General features: G+C 49.0%; 5 protein-coding genes across 5 annotated transcripts; 1 reads left to right on the forward strand and 4 right to left on the reverse strand.

Moving 5' to 3' along the window:
• Positions 1 to 642: 642 nt before the first annotated feature.
• On the forward strand, positions 643 to 2,238 carry N7511_009425 (acid phosphatase PHOa; the record flags this gene model as incomplete). Its single annotated transcript, XM_057131802.1, has 4 exons — positions 643 to 822; positions 897 to 1,041; positions 1,107 to 1,394; positions 1,454 to 2,238. 4 exons carry the CDS (start codon positions 643 to 645, stop codon positions 2,236 to 2,238), a joined length of 1,398 nt encoding a protein of 465 aa, XP_056979790.1.
• A 450-nt stretch (positions 2,239 to 2,688) lies between these two features.
• On the reverse strand, positions 2,689 to 3,486 carry N7511_009426 (uncharacterized protein; the record flags this gene model as incomplete). The annotated part of the gene is made up of 1 exon (XM_057131803.1): positions 2,689 to 3,486. The coding sequence occupies one exon, from the start codon at positions 3,484 to 3,486 to the stop codon at positions 2,689 to 2,691; it is 798 nt and encodes a 265-aa protein (XP_056979791.1).
• Positions 3,487 to 3,970: 484 nt separating this feature from the next.
• N7511_009427 (tat pathway signal sequence domain-containing protein) lies at positions 3,971 to 6,281 on the reverse strand (the record flags this gene model as incomplete). Its single annotated transcript, XM_057131804.1, has 5 exons — positions 3,971 to 4,175; positions 4,249 to 4,905; positions 4,960 to 5,472; positions 5,531 to 6,011; positions 6,080 to 6,281. The coding sequence occupies 5 exons, from the start codon at positions 6,279 to 6,281 to the stop codon at positions 3,971 to 3,973; spliced, it is 2,058 nt and encodes a 685-aa protein (XP_056979792.1).
• Positions 6,282 to 7,728: 1,447 nt separating this feature from the next.
• N7511_009428 (carboxylesterase/lipase family protein) lies at positions 7,729 to 9,559 on the reverse strand (the record flags this gene model as incomplete). Its single annotated transcript, XM_057131805.1, has 4 exons — positions 7,729 to 7,993; positions 8,052 to 8,102; positions 8,167 to 8,671; positions 8,734 to 9,559. 4 exons carry the CDS (start codon positions 9,557 to 9,559, stop codon positions 7,729 to 7,731), a joined length of 1,647 nt encoding a protein of 548 aa, XP_056979793.1.
• A 1,577-nt stretch (positions 9,560 to 11,136) lies between these two features.
• On the reverse strand, positions 11,137 to 13,326 carry N7511_009429 (FAD-binding oxidoreductase; the record flags this gene model as incomplete). Its single annotated transcript, XM_057131806.1, has 4 exons — positions 11,137 to 11,571; positions 11,643 to 11,790; positions 11,858 to 12,311; positions 12,375 to 13,326. The coding sequence occupies 4 exons, from the start codon at positions 13,324 to 13,326 to the stop codon at positions 11,137 to 11,139; spliced, it is 1,989 nt and encodes a 662-aa protein (XP_056979794.1).

A 13,326-nucleotide genomic window follows, 5' to 3' on the forward strand; every position in this document is an offset into this window, starting at 1 on the left:
CTTACAGTATCGGAAAGGCTATGCAGGAGTTATGGAAATCCCCATGGGACTGCAAACAATACAACCATTGAGCTATCTCGTGGCTTCGATAAATTATGCATTTCTGGACGAATTGAACCGCATTTCCTGAATAAAAGTTACATTCCTTGTCCATTGAAGAGGACATGAGTCGGATCACGTGCCTCCCCGAGTCACGCCCCGGCGTCAGCCCGATTCTGGACCACGTGATACCCATGTGGCATGACGCGTGTCCCAGTGTCGACGCTTGAACACTCGTCCACAGCTAAATTCCAAGGTGAACAGCCCGACTAAGCCGTTCTGACTCCAGCGCTGGAGATAAGCAATGGGCAAGCCTTCGGCTGAAACTAGCGTATCATAAGCGGAATTTGACTGGCTGTGATTTGACTGGCCCCCACACCGCCCACGCCAACCAGGGTCGATTCCCGAGGGTCCGCCGACGGGGTCAGGAACGTGCTCTCAATCCGCAGGTCTGACTGGACAGACCCAGACGCAGGTTCGTCGATTGGGGAGTTTCCTGCACACGTGCGTGAGGGGTTTGTTGTATATAAATGTGAATGGGATCGGCCCTTGCTGTTGCTCTTCTCGTGGACCATCTCTCTCAAAACCATTGTCTTCTACGCAATGTCTGTGACTACCATTCTTGCCCTGGCCGGTATGGCCGCTGGTGCTATCATCACCACCTCCGAGCCCGCGAAAACTGCCATCGCCGCTGCCGAGGCCACCACCGTTCCCCAGGTGTGGACCTCGAACGTGACCGGCAATTCCTTTGACCGTTTCTACCAGGTCTGGCTTGAGAACGTTGTAAGTATAGAATCTCATGGATTTGTTTCATTTATTGCCGGACAACACCATAAACATGTACTCACATGCGTTAGGACTATGACAACGCTGCCAACGACACCAACCAGAAGTGGTTGGCCAGCAAGGGTCTGACTCTGACCAATTACTATGGTACTGGTCACCCCTCGCAGCCCAACTATGTTGCTTCAATCTCCGGTGACAACTACGGCATGGATAACGGTAGGAGACTTCTCTCCCAGCCCGGTTATTAACACATCGCTGATCTGAACTTACCCACTGTATAGATAACTTCCACCAGATCCCTAATGTCTCCACTCTGGTCGATCTGTTCAATCTCAAGGGTATCTCCTGGGGTGAGTACCAGGAGCACCTGCCGTTCCCTGGTTTCCAGGGCTTCAACTACTCCAACCAGGAAACCTTCGCCAATGACTACGTGCGCAAACACAACCCCGCTGTCATCTTTGATTCTGTCGCCAACAACGACACTGCTCTACGTCTGATCAAGAACTTCACCAGCTTTGAGGATGATCTCCAGAACAAGCAGCTCCCGCAGTGGGCTTTCATCACCCCTAGTATGTTCATCTTTCGCTATTCTGGCCGATCAATTGAAACTGATACTAACCCTCACCAGACATGACCAACGATGCCCACGACACCAACATCACCTACGGCTCCAATTGGCTCCGGAACTGGGTCGAGCCTCTCATGAACAACAGCTACTTTTGGGACAACACTATCCTGATGCTGACCTTCGATGAGACCGAGACCTATAACGTACCTTCTTCTGAGGCCTACAGCGATCGCAACCGCGTTTTCACCATCCTGCTGGGTGGCGCTCTGCCCAAGCACCTCATCGGCACCACTGACGACACCGTCTACACCCACTACTCTGCCATGGCCACTGTTCAGGCCAACTGGGGTCTTCCTTCCCTGGGTCGCTGGGACTGTGGTGCCAACCTGTTCAACTTCGTTGCTGATGCCGTGAACTACACCAACTGGGACATCGATAACACCAACCTGTACATCAACGAGTCTCTTCCCGGTCCTCTGTCCGTCTCCGAGCTCAGCAAGTACCGTGCCAGCTGGCCCATCCCCACCACCAACGACACCTGCTCGTCCGGTAACGGTATCCTGCAGTCTGTCATTGACACCTACAAGGGCCAGACCCCCACCTACAACTACACCGCCCCCTTCCCCTACGACACCCTCTCCGAATTGGACTTGAACATCCCCTACACCCGTGACGGTAAGACCTACGTCTCTGGTGTTAACTCTACCGATGTTGTTGGTGTTGACACGAACTCCACCTCCACCGGCTCCTCTGCTGCCACTACCACCACCGCTAACAGCGGCGCCTCTACCATGGCCATCCCTGTCGGCGTTGCCATCATGGCCGCTCTGTCTGCTTTCCTGTAGATTCACCCATTCGGATGTGTATGACAAGAAAACATTACGATCCACTTTGTTTCTATACCCTGCAAAAATATATGTGTTCATAGTTATGACGATGAAAGTCACCCATGTTTTAATGGCAAAACCATTCTTCAAACTTCTCTAGCTTCTGGGCGCTGCGTAGCTTTTACAACAAAGTCGGGTCGCAAGAAAGCTATCGAAAAAGAAAAAAAAAACGCTAACACCGGCTTTAGAAGTTCGGTAGGTAGCACCGAAGCAAGTGAAGATAATTGCGAAGACGCAGCCTATCGAGCTAACAGATGGATAAGGGTCTCAAGGTCAATCACATAGGATGATTGTAAGTGAAAATTTTGAAGATTAGGGTGAGAGAGGGGAGAATTTTCACCGCAAGGTGGACAGACACTTCACTCCCAGATATCCAAAGAAAGCTTGAAGAGAGGGTCAAATCTTTATTTACCCCTGCCAGCGCCTTGAGATAAATTTTTCTGTGATTTTGACGAGGCTTTCCTCAGTCAACTCGAGTTTATCCAGGGTGTCTGGAAGCTTTCCGATAGGAATGATCATTGGCCCCGTGGTGGTAATGTTGACCGGTAGACCGTGCTGCCCACTGTGATCATCTTTATCGAACGTGATTAAACCACGACCCCAAATCACAGACTCAAAAGCCTGGCCCTGATCAGATTGCCTGAGCGCCTTATATACTACCCAGCTGACATGACTTTGGTTTTGTGGCGCATGTAAACAAATTACCGCATTGATCTTCCCTTCAGAATACCGGATATAATCGTCTCCACGGCATCTTAAATCTTCGACTGATTGCGAAATTCCAATCTCAAAGACGATATGCGGAAACAATGACGTCCTTTTGTTACCTACCATTGAATAGAGGGCTAGGTCTGGCTCGACGGTGCACCCGTTTTCGAGTTGAAAATCGCCTCCGTTCAGAAGCATCCAGTCGTCATATTTCATCCCGACCTTTATCATTTGCTCTGTCAAATATCTGAATATCACTCCCTGGGCAACAAAGATGGCACGGATTGGCATCTTTAGGATGAGTTGTTGTTTATCTGGCGCATATTCAAATATTCGAATCTTTTCTCGCTCGATCATAGCTTCGTGGCGACGTAGGAAGTCATGCTCGACTTTTGAAAATACCAATAAATCGAATCCGGCCTGCTCGGCGCGAAGCTTTTGGTCCCTTAAGATATTTAAAAACTGTTCTAGTCCACTGTAGGCAAAATGGATCGCCATGATATAGAACTAAAACTGTAATTTCTACACAAATTGTTGGGTAAAACATGTAAAGGAAAAATCGCCAATTTCAATATTTTGGGACTTATGTAACTTAGTCGTTTACTCCACGATGGTGTAAACTTGCGCTCATTAACTAACCAACTAGGTGGTTTACAAACGGTGTAGGGGCGGTGGCTTAGGCGGTCACAATCTATGCAGGAATCAGGCCAACAAGCCGCTGACTACGAATTTATGGGATTTGGCGACTATGATCATAGAAAATATGATTCAAGTACTAGATAGAAACCCAAGAGCTGAGATTGCGCTTACCGCATCCATAGTCATAATCATCAAAATTATACGGATGAGGAGACATGAGGATATAATTAAATTCACGAAACGATACAACTTCATTTGAAAAGTCTATAATTTTCACCCATAATGTTCAACTATATATACACCAGTCTATGGTTACATTGCTCAACACCTTTCCAAGCAACATTTATTCAAGGTATTGATTAGGCATGTAGAGCGGCATGGAGTCCTCCCAGATCGTGTCTGTGACGATGTGCTTGTCGGTTCCGTCGTAGTTCATGACCATGATTTGACCGTAAGGCTGGAAAGTGTTGTCGTAGAGGGCACTCTCATCTTTGAAACCGTACATGCCAGTGGACCACATAATGCGACCATCCTGGGACCAGACAGCACTATAGAAAATTAGCGACATGTTCAAGATCGAAAAGTTGTCAAAAAGACGATTAAAAGAAAAGGAAAACTAACTGTGCGTCATTGGCCAGACTGTCGGTGACTTGGGTCAACTCGGAGCCATCGGGACGAATAGTGTAAATATCAAAGCGATCCGCATACCAACGGGCTCCATAAGACTCGGTCCAGTTGTTGTTACGGGTGAAGACAATACGCTCACCATCTGGAGACCAACCAGGGGTGTTGTCCCAACCGTGAGTCAACTTGCTGGTCTCGCCGGTAGTGAAGTTGTGAAGCTGGAGTCCCTGAGGAGCGCCAGTCTGAATGTTCCACAGGCGGTACACCATTGCCGATCCATCGGGAGACCACGAGGGGAAACCGGCGTTGTTTTCCCAGTCGGTCAGGTTGGTGTGGGAGCTGCCGTTGGATGCAACACGGTAGATGGCACCAGTGTCGGTGGAGCGAGAGACGAACCAGGCACCGAATCCAACGACGAGTTCATCGCCGTCCGGGTTGAAGGATGGCTGGAAGGCACCAGAGTTACCCTCTACCAGCCATTCAACCTCAGTGCTGTTGTCGGCGGAGTAGATGTCGTAAGAGTCGAGTGAGTCGGTCAGATCGGTATAGTCTGTTGATGAAGTCACAAGCGAGCTGTTGGCGCCTCCCAGTACCTTCTCTGTGACAGCCATTCCGTTGGAAGCAACATTGTGTGTAGGAAAGACATCCATGTAGCTAGAGAAGAGTCAGAAAATATAAAATCACCTCTAACGGTGGCTGGCTTCGTACCGATAATCCCATTCGCTATCAAAGCTCCAAAGTTGAGAGTTGCCGGTTTGCTGATCCCAGTTGAGAACGTTGTAAACTATCTTCGAACCATCAGGAGACCAAGATGGTTCGCGAAGGCCAGTCAAATTGAAGGACTTGTGCGTTTTGTCACGCGAACTGTAGCTAATTCCCTCGGAAGTGCCTGCCTTGATCAAATAGCCGATGTTGGTGGAATTGCCGATGTAATGCTGGCCAACCTTGAGGTTGTCGTCGACGACATGCTTGATTATTTTCTTGCCCGTGGCGACATCAACACTGTAGATCTGAGAAGGAACCAATAACTGCTCGCTAGAAACACCGTGCGCATAGTAGGTGTTCTCCCTCGTCATGTTGTTGTAGATGAGGCGCTTGCCGTCCGGTGACCACTGGGGTGTACCCAAAGCAAAACCGTCCTGATGCAGAACCTTGCGGAATCCCGAACCATCTGGGCGAACAATATACAGGCCGAGGTTCTGGGTATGCTCCCAGCCGACTCTATGAGAAATTATCAGCAACCATTATCGAGAATACCAATTCTAAATGAAACAATTACCCCTCGCTGTGACCTGTCCAGTCATTATCTCTGTCAGAACTGAAGGCGAGCCATTTTCCGTCTGGGGACCATGACGGACGGTAGTGGCCAGTAGGCCAAGTATTGTCGGCACGATTTGCTGGGGTGTCAGTCAGGTTGCGGGCGATTCCAGTCTTGAGATCTTTGACCCAAATGTTCATTGTATAATTTCCATACGTGGAAACATAAGCCAGAGACTTTCCATCTGGCGAAAGTGTGCCGGCATCCTCGACGCTGTCGGTGGCCGCCAATGTCTCAAGACCCGCTCCATTAGGATGCACACGGTACAAGTCCGACTGGCCTGCCCCGCGTCGTTCACTGGTGAATACGATCCAATTTCCATCTTGCGACCAGCTAGGATGATAATCGAACGCGCCAGTCTGGTTACCCATTAACAAGGTGGCATTGGTGCCGTCTGCGTTGCTAATCCATATCTGCGAGCCCGAAGGACCGATACGGTTCACTGTTGGGGTGAGTAAGTTTCCCTTTCATCGGGTTGTGCGATGGTTAAAAACAGATGCTACTACTCACGATAGAAAACACCTTTCTTTCCAGCAACGGGTGTGGCAGAAGCGATCGACGCGGATGAGCTCTTTGAGGCAACACCGCGGGCCACATTAATGTGAGGATGCTTTTGGTCGTTGACATCCAAACCCAGGTCTCGAGCATATGGGCAACCCGCCAATACAGGCGCGATAACGAGACCGACAACAGAAGCAATGCTGAGACGCATTTGAGCGGCCGCTGGTAAACAAGAAATAGAGAACGATCCAAGTGGTAGTGGGATGAGAAATTATTATCACCCGCAATGAAGACGCAAGCTACCACTTGGAAGTTTTATAGACTTTTTTCTTCCTTGGCGCGTTGAAGACCCCGTTCCTGGACTCGGGATAAATCATTGAACAAATGGCCTACCGAATGATTGCCGACGCTTAGACATCGTACCTTCGCTTGGGCTACGGTGATTAGATGGATAGTGTCCACCTCCCAAAACTACCTTGGAACACGTTAAGATCAGCATTCGTAATTCCTAGTGTGGACTCCTTGGCTTCCCGCGTCAACCGAAATTTAGCTAGCCATTGGGCTGGTTTCAAGCAGGAATGACAGATTATTCCGAGTGATTGGAAAGGTGGCTATGGCATTGTATCTGGAGAATAACTAGTGGTCGGGCCAGAATGAGCTTACAATGTCTGACACAATAGGTGCAAGATTAGAACCGGGAGGAGTTTCATCTAGATGAAATTGAGAATTTGTGATCCAACAATTGCATCCATCCATAACTAATTCGATTTGCAGAGTAGGAACTGAGAAAGATAGCATCACCTCGTTACACGTATATATCCACAACGTGGCAACTCGATCAGGCTGAAGGCGATAAAAAAATCAGTAAATCAGACACTGCACGTAATAAACAAGGGTTGCCTGGAATTTTGCCCGCGTTCACCCTTAAACACGTAATTGGCAGAAGACGTCAAGGGGAAAGGATCTACAATCAATCAGGTTCTGCTCGGTTTGAGTTACCAGTTGCGGGGTGTGGCTTTTATTCACAAGATCTACACAAGCCTTGCAGATTTGGAGACCACCAAAATCAAAGAGGAATGAATGATTGCCCTACCGGGAGCTCGGGCTTAACGGGAGCCCCGGTTTTTGAGCGGTCGGAATGGGATTCCTTTCGAGGAAGTGATCACCGTGTTTGGCAACAATTGGTTTTTTTTTTGACCACGAAAGGGCATGAAATTTCCGCTAGTCTAGTTCTTTGTCTTCAGAGGTACGCGTTGCCAAGAGTCTTTCTATGAAATGCGAGAAAAGTTGAAAATGCTTGTCCCAAGTACAACCGGGCAATGTAACCAACACACGAAGTGGACCTTGGATAATCATGGCTTCGACAGATAATGCATTAGATTATAACATCGGAGATTCAAAAATTCCGATGCGAGCCTTAGGCTCAGGAAATAGCAAGGAAGTATATACGTTGCGATACATAACTTAAAAGGCAATGTTATCCACAGACAAGGGGCCTGGCCGAATAAGGAAAGAGATATTGAAAACATAGATGTTTCATTTAAGTTACATGCATTCGAATTTGATCAAAGTACTCTTGTAAAAGGAACATATTTACATGTAGTGGGCGTGGGTCACAGACTCTGACCCGAGACCACTCAGAACCATGAGACACTGAATTACCACGCAGGCAAGGTAGAAACCCACTTGTGAAGAAACGCGATACGCTTGTGGTTCGCGGTAAGGGGGCCCATCGCCCACTGGTCTCCTAGCCACATAGTCTCTTGATCCTTCTTGGAGGCCTTCCATTGAGGCTGACCGTTGCCGTTAGGGTTACCATTGCGAATAAAATTGGCCCAGTAGTTTGCCATCTTCGTCTCAATAGCATAATCTTCCTGCTCCCATGTCACATTCGAGTATGAGCTATAGGGTAAGTTGTTGAAGCTGGATCATAATCAGTTGCTGTTGACCGAGAAGATCGTGGATTAATATGATCACTCACGTATACCAAAGTTCACTTCCGTGGTAGGCACCCCCTGATTTATCTTCGGCCCTGCAAAATAGTTAGTCAAGAGAACACAAAACATGAATTCAAGTGTAGGTTAGATCCAACTTACGGCCAGTGGTTGAAATAGTAAGTGTAGACAGATGAGGAGGCACCACCAGCAGCCCAGTCAAGACCCCAGCGCCATGTTCCGACTCGAGACAGATCTCTCCAGAACTCCTTTCCGCTCTGAGAGGCCTGCGATGTATTTTTACCTGGATAAAGGGAAAAGAACTCATCTGAAAGACCACCGAACAGATTGCTGAAGAGATCATGGTATGTCGAGGCGGAGTAGGTGAGAGTTGGGGTAGCACCGGACTCATCCGCGTTGTTTCCGGTCAAGATGGGAATATCGGCATGAGAGTTATTACGCAAAGCCTCGGAGTAGGTGTCTGGGAAGACATAGCCATCAATGTTGGGACGCCACATAGGCGGTTCCATAAATGCAGCGGTGAAGTTCTGGAAGGGGGTACCCTCCCATATGGTGTCGGAAATTCCATCGTATTCAAGAAGGCTTTCCATAGAAGCATTCCTGAGCTCAGCGATGGATTTCACTCCCATCGTTTTCAAGAATCTGACTAGATTAAATATTCATATTAGGGTTGAACGTTCTTGGCGCTTGGTTTCCCTCTTCACATACCTCCTTGAGCTTCGGCTGCCTTCTTGGTCCGGTACGAAGTAGCCACTGTACCAGTCATCGGATCATGAGGTCCGCGTGCACCGCTCTCCGCAATGATTCCTGCTGCAAGACCTGAAGCCAGAGGGCTCCACATCGCGTCGAGGGCACTAGCCGAGCCTGCGGATTGCCCACCAACCGTAATCTGATCAGGGTCACCACCAAACTTGGCAATGTTCTCGTTAACCCAGTGTAGAGCTGCCTGTTGATCCAAGATACCATAGTTGCCCGAGCTGTTGGTGCCTGATTCAGCTGTCAACTCAGGGTGCGCTAGGTATCCAAAGGGTCCAAGACGATAGTTGATAGTAACCACGATGATGTCTTTCTGCGCAAAACCCGTGCCATCGTAGGTCTTGACATCACCTGAGCCCCCCGTAAAACGGCCACCGTAGATCCAGAAAAGTACAGGCAGCTTTTTGGAGGTCATATTGTTCTGATTCTCGTATGCCGGAGTCCAGATATTAAGATATAGACAATCTTCGCTGGTTGTGTTCTTACCACTGGAGAAGATACCAGCATCACCGATTGTTTGGGCACATTGCGGGGCGAACTCAGTGGCATTCAGCTTCCCCCAGTAGCTTGGGCCAGCTACTTTGGTCCAGCGGTTGTCGCCGGTAGGTGGCTGAGCATACGGGATTCCTTTATACACGAACGCTTTGTTGCCTCCACGGAAAGGAGAGAGACCGCCATGAATAGAACCGTAGTGAGTATCAATGACTGGGGGGCTCAGGGCAGAAGCGAGTGATGAGCCGCAAGCTGCCACACCGGCAAGGGTGGAGAGCAGCTTCATGACGGGTGGGAAAAGAACCTCGAAGGAAAAGGAAGACAAATTGAGAGAAGGTGAATTGTTCCTGCATCTCATGCAGACGACAGGAGCCACATTTTAAAGCAAGTCAATCTATAGTTGCTTTCCAAGGGATGCAAGGTACGCGGCCACCGACCAACGATCTTCCCTCCAATATTCCTCATCAGCGAAGGGTACTAACTGTGGGGATCATAATTTGACCCATGTTTTTATTGAAAGTGTTGGAATTGGAATTGAAGGGCAAAGGGCTTCGGGTGTAAATGTGGAGTCTCTCGCCGATCGCCGACCTCGGCTCAACGACGGGAGAGGCGTAAGCCATGATGCCGTTGCCAGGCTCTGAAGGCTTACAGTTGTCTCTGCTGCATGTTGGGAGTCAAGCCTGGTTATGGAAGTGACGACAAGAAAAAGATGACAAGGAATCCATGATGCTGAAAAACACGCGTTGCTTCCATTTCACGGGCAAAACCCTCTTTCATTGGCCCATCGTTAAGGTGATCCCACATTAACAATTGAATCTTGGTCCAACGTCCCGATCCAAGCCCTCCGCCTAACAGAATCGATTGCAGTCTCCTATCCGTTCACTAACATTGGCCAATCGCTATAGGGGATAACGGCAATATCGGGGCGATTGATGGTCTGCTATTCCTTAAGACTTCCTGCCGACACAGCTAAATACCGTGGTAGATCTACCATCAACATTGACAACGATATTCACCGATTAGGAAATTTCAAAACCCTCTCCTAGACAACGCGAGCAGATTGCCAACTCTAGTCCGAATGATTGGGGTCCAGAGTTTGAGATTTATCACCACTAAGGTAGGATCGATCAATATTCGTTATCAATTGGACGGGATTCGCGGGTACCAGCGGCTGACCTAGTTCGCAAACGGGGCAGCGACTTCCCACTTCACTATTTACGTATAGTATTTCGCGCCGTATATAGGGCTCAACCTTGATGCAGCCCGGTCCATATCAGAATCAAGCGATATATTACTAGTATGTAGGAATGTGAGTACGGACGCCATATCCTATACGTTCTCTCGATCACTACTCAGGTACCTTGGGGGGAAAAAAAACATTTTCAGGTCTTCTGATTGGTCTATATATTCTGTTAAAGTATAGAAACGCTAACTTAGTTCCAAGTAGAAAGAAAGGTTTGGGGGTAATATAGTACAAAGGGTACAGTGATAATAAAAGATTTAAAGGCGGTGGAAAAAAGTGGAATCTAGACCGATTGAATCACCTCGAGATTATTTTATTTTGAGAAGAATATTTCGACCGATTAGAAGACCGGAAAATATAGGTTTTTTTCTCAAGGTACCCGAGTAGTGAGAGGGGTAGACTCGCAAAATTATAACAAAAATTCTCCCGGCATTAACTATGTACAAACTATCTATTATAAAGCCATGAGATATCTCCAACGATGTATGAAGTCCATGTGAATGGCCCCATCAAGAATTAGAACAATAGGACAGAATCTCCTCGTCCCAAACTTGGGACCTTCATAACGTGAGAAGATGGCTACTCATGCAAAAAACCCATCTTAATTGAGGTATTTCTTATCAAGAGGACTTCGGGCAGAGTCGCCCGTTGTTGTTCCACGAGTAAGGCAAGGGATCGGTGGTCTGAACCTCCCAGTCTTCGGCACCAACAGCAGTGAGGGCAAAGAAGAGACCAGTAGGATCGTACTTCTGCTTGAGGGCGTACAGACGCGGGTAGTTGACACCATAGAAGGCATCCTGTTGGTTTGGCTCAATGAGATCGCCCTCACTCATGTAGGCTCCTGAGTCCGGGGCAATCTCGCGAAGCACGTCCATCCACTCAGTGACAAAGAGCGAGGAACTCTCAACAACATCCCAGGATGAGGTAAAGTTCCATTGGGAACCAACGATAACGTGTGTCAGGGTATCGCGCCACGCGGGGAGAACGGCGCTATCCGTAGGAGGCTCAACGGCGATACCTATACCACTGATGTGGAAGCCTGCAATGAAGAGACCCTATAGTGTGTTAGTGACCAACCAAGTCGATTGACAGGAGGTGCTGCTGGGGCTGTGGGAACATAACGCACCTGATCCACGGCGTCCTTGTAAGCAGCCCAGGTCTGATTGCGGAGATCATCGCTCTGGAAGACACTGCGAGGTAGAAGGCGAGAAGCAGTCTTAACAACATCGGTTCCAACATATTCCTGAGGGAAGGCGGGCTCCCAGGCATCGTGGCTGATTTATCTGTAAGCCGAGAATCTAAAAGGACGACCAAAGAGTTGGACGAGGGGATTAAACTTACAAGTTATCGGCGTTGTTGTACCAGGGGGTGTATGTGACGTTCAGGCTGTTAAGAGTGTCGAACCAGGGAGCCAAGAGAGCCTCGGTTTGAGCAACACTCATGTTGGGGGCGACAAATGATTCCATGCGGAAATAGTAGTCGGTATCGCCGGCGTAGGTTGTACCAATTTCCATAGAGGACGCTCCAATGTAGTAGTAACCGTAAGTGCCCGCATCAACGAAGGCCTCGAAGTTGTCAAGGTAGGATCCGACGGCAGCCCAGAAGGCACTAGGGCCCGGGGTGTCGCTCACGGTGAAGTTGAATGTCACAGTCGTTGTCTCCAGCTGAGGCAGTGCCTTGACAGTGAGAGAAGTGACGACACCAATGGTGCTGCCACCACCGCCGCGAAGCATCCAGAATACGTCCGAGTTCTCAGTAGAGCTGGCAGTGATAAATCTGCCATCCGCGAGGACCACTAAGCAGAGTCAGTAAACCGATTGAATTGTATGTGAAAAGTTGTTGAGATAGAGCGACTTACCTTGCATAGCCAAAACTTGATCGGATGCCATACCATACATGCTAGACAAAGGGGAGTGGCCACCACCAGCAGTGTAGCCACCACCAAGACCGACGGTGACTGCCTCACCACCGACAACAGAGTGGCCGAGAGTTTTGGCATACTCATAGGCCTCGTGAACTTGAATACCAGAGCCGAACTTGATGGCCGGGCCGACATAGCCGTTGGCGGCCTTGAAAGACGGGAGATAGCTCTTGTCTTTGAGATAGTGTGTCCAAATAGAAAGAGCGCCCTTGCCGGAGGCCTTTCCATTGAAGTCATGACCTGTGTTTTTCACCACAAGTCGCAAGTTCAGGTTGCGGGCAAAGTTCACCGCCAGCTGGATCTGCGCCACAGTGGAAACGTTTACCGCATAAGTGGGATACGCGCCTTGTGTGCAAGAGTCGGTGTAGTTATATGGCGATGGTAGACAAGAGCGACCCTCGTACAACGGCAGCATGATAGAAGCAGGGTCAGCCATGTGAAGATCTGAGATCAGCCAATCGGCTGTGATGCTGGCGCACTTGGCGGCATTGTACTGGGGCCAATCCGGATAACAGTACGACGCCAGAGGGACCGTCTTGATCAGACTGCCGCCGAGCAAGAGGTCAAACACATCCCAGACGAGATCCAAAGGCCACCAGAAATCCCCAGGCATCAACTTGCAGCTGTGTGGTGTGCTCCTCTTGGTCACGGTGGACTGAGAAGATGAGTTTGCGAAAGCAAACATGCTAGCGATAGAGTCATTTTGCAGAGCCTCCGAAACACCAGCAAGGACACCTTCGGTTAATTGCACTCTCTCATGGTGAAACAAGGAAGGTGCGGAGACAGCAGTGTCCGCCACAATAGTAGCTGCAGCCGTGATTGATGCTGTAGACGTCGCCTGGGCAAGTGAGGCACTGGCCACAAGAGCAAGTTCCCGGATACCCTTCAT

This window comes from Penicillium nucicola (assembly GCF_028828085.1).
Source record: "Penicillium nucicola strain IBT 29836 chromosome Unknown utg000010l, whole genome shotgun sequence".
In the NCBI taxonomy this organism is placed as follows: domain Eukaryota; kingdom Fungi; phylum Ascomycota; class Eurotiomycetes; order Eurotiales; family Aspergillaceae; genus Penicillium; species Penicillium nucicola.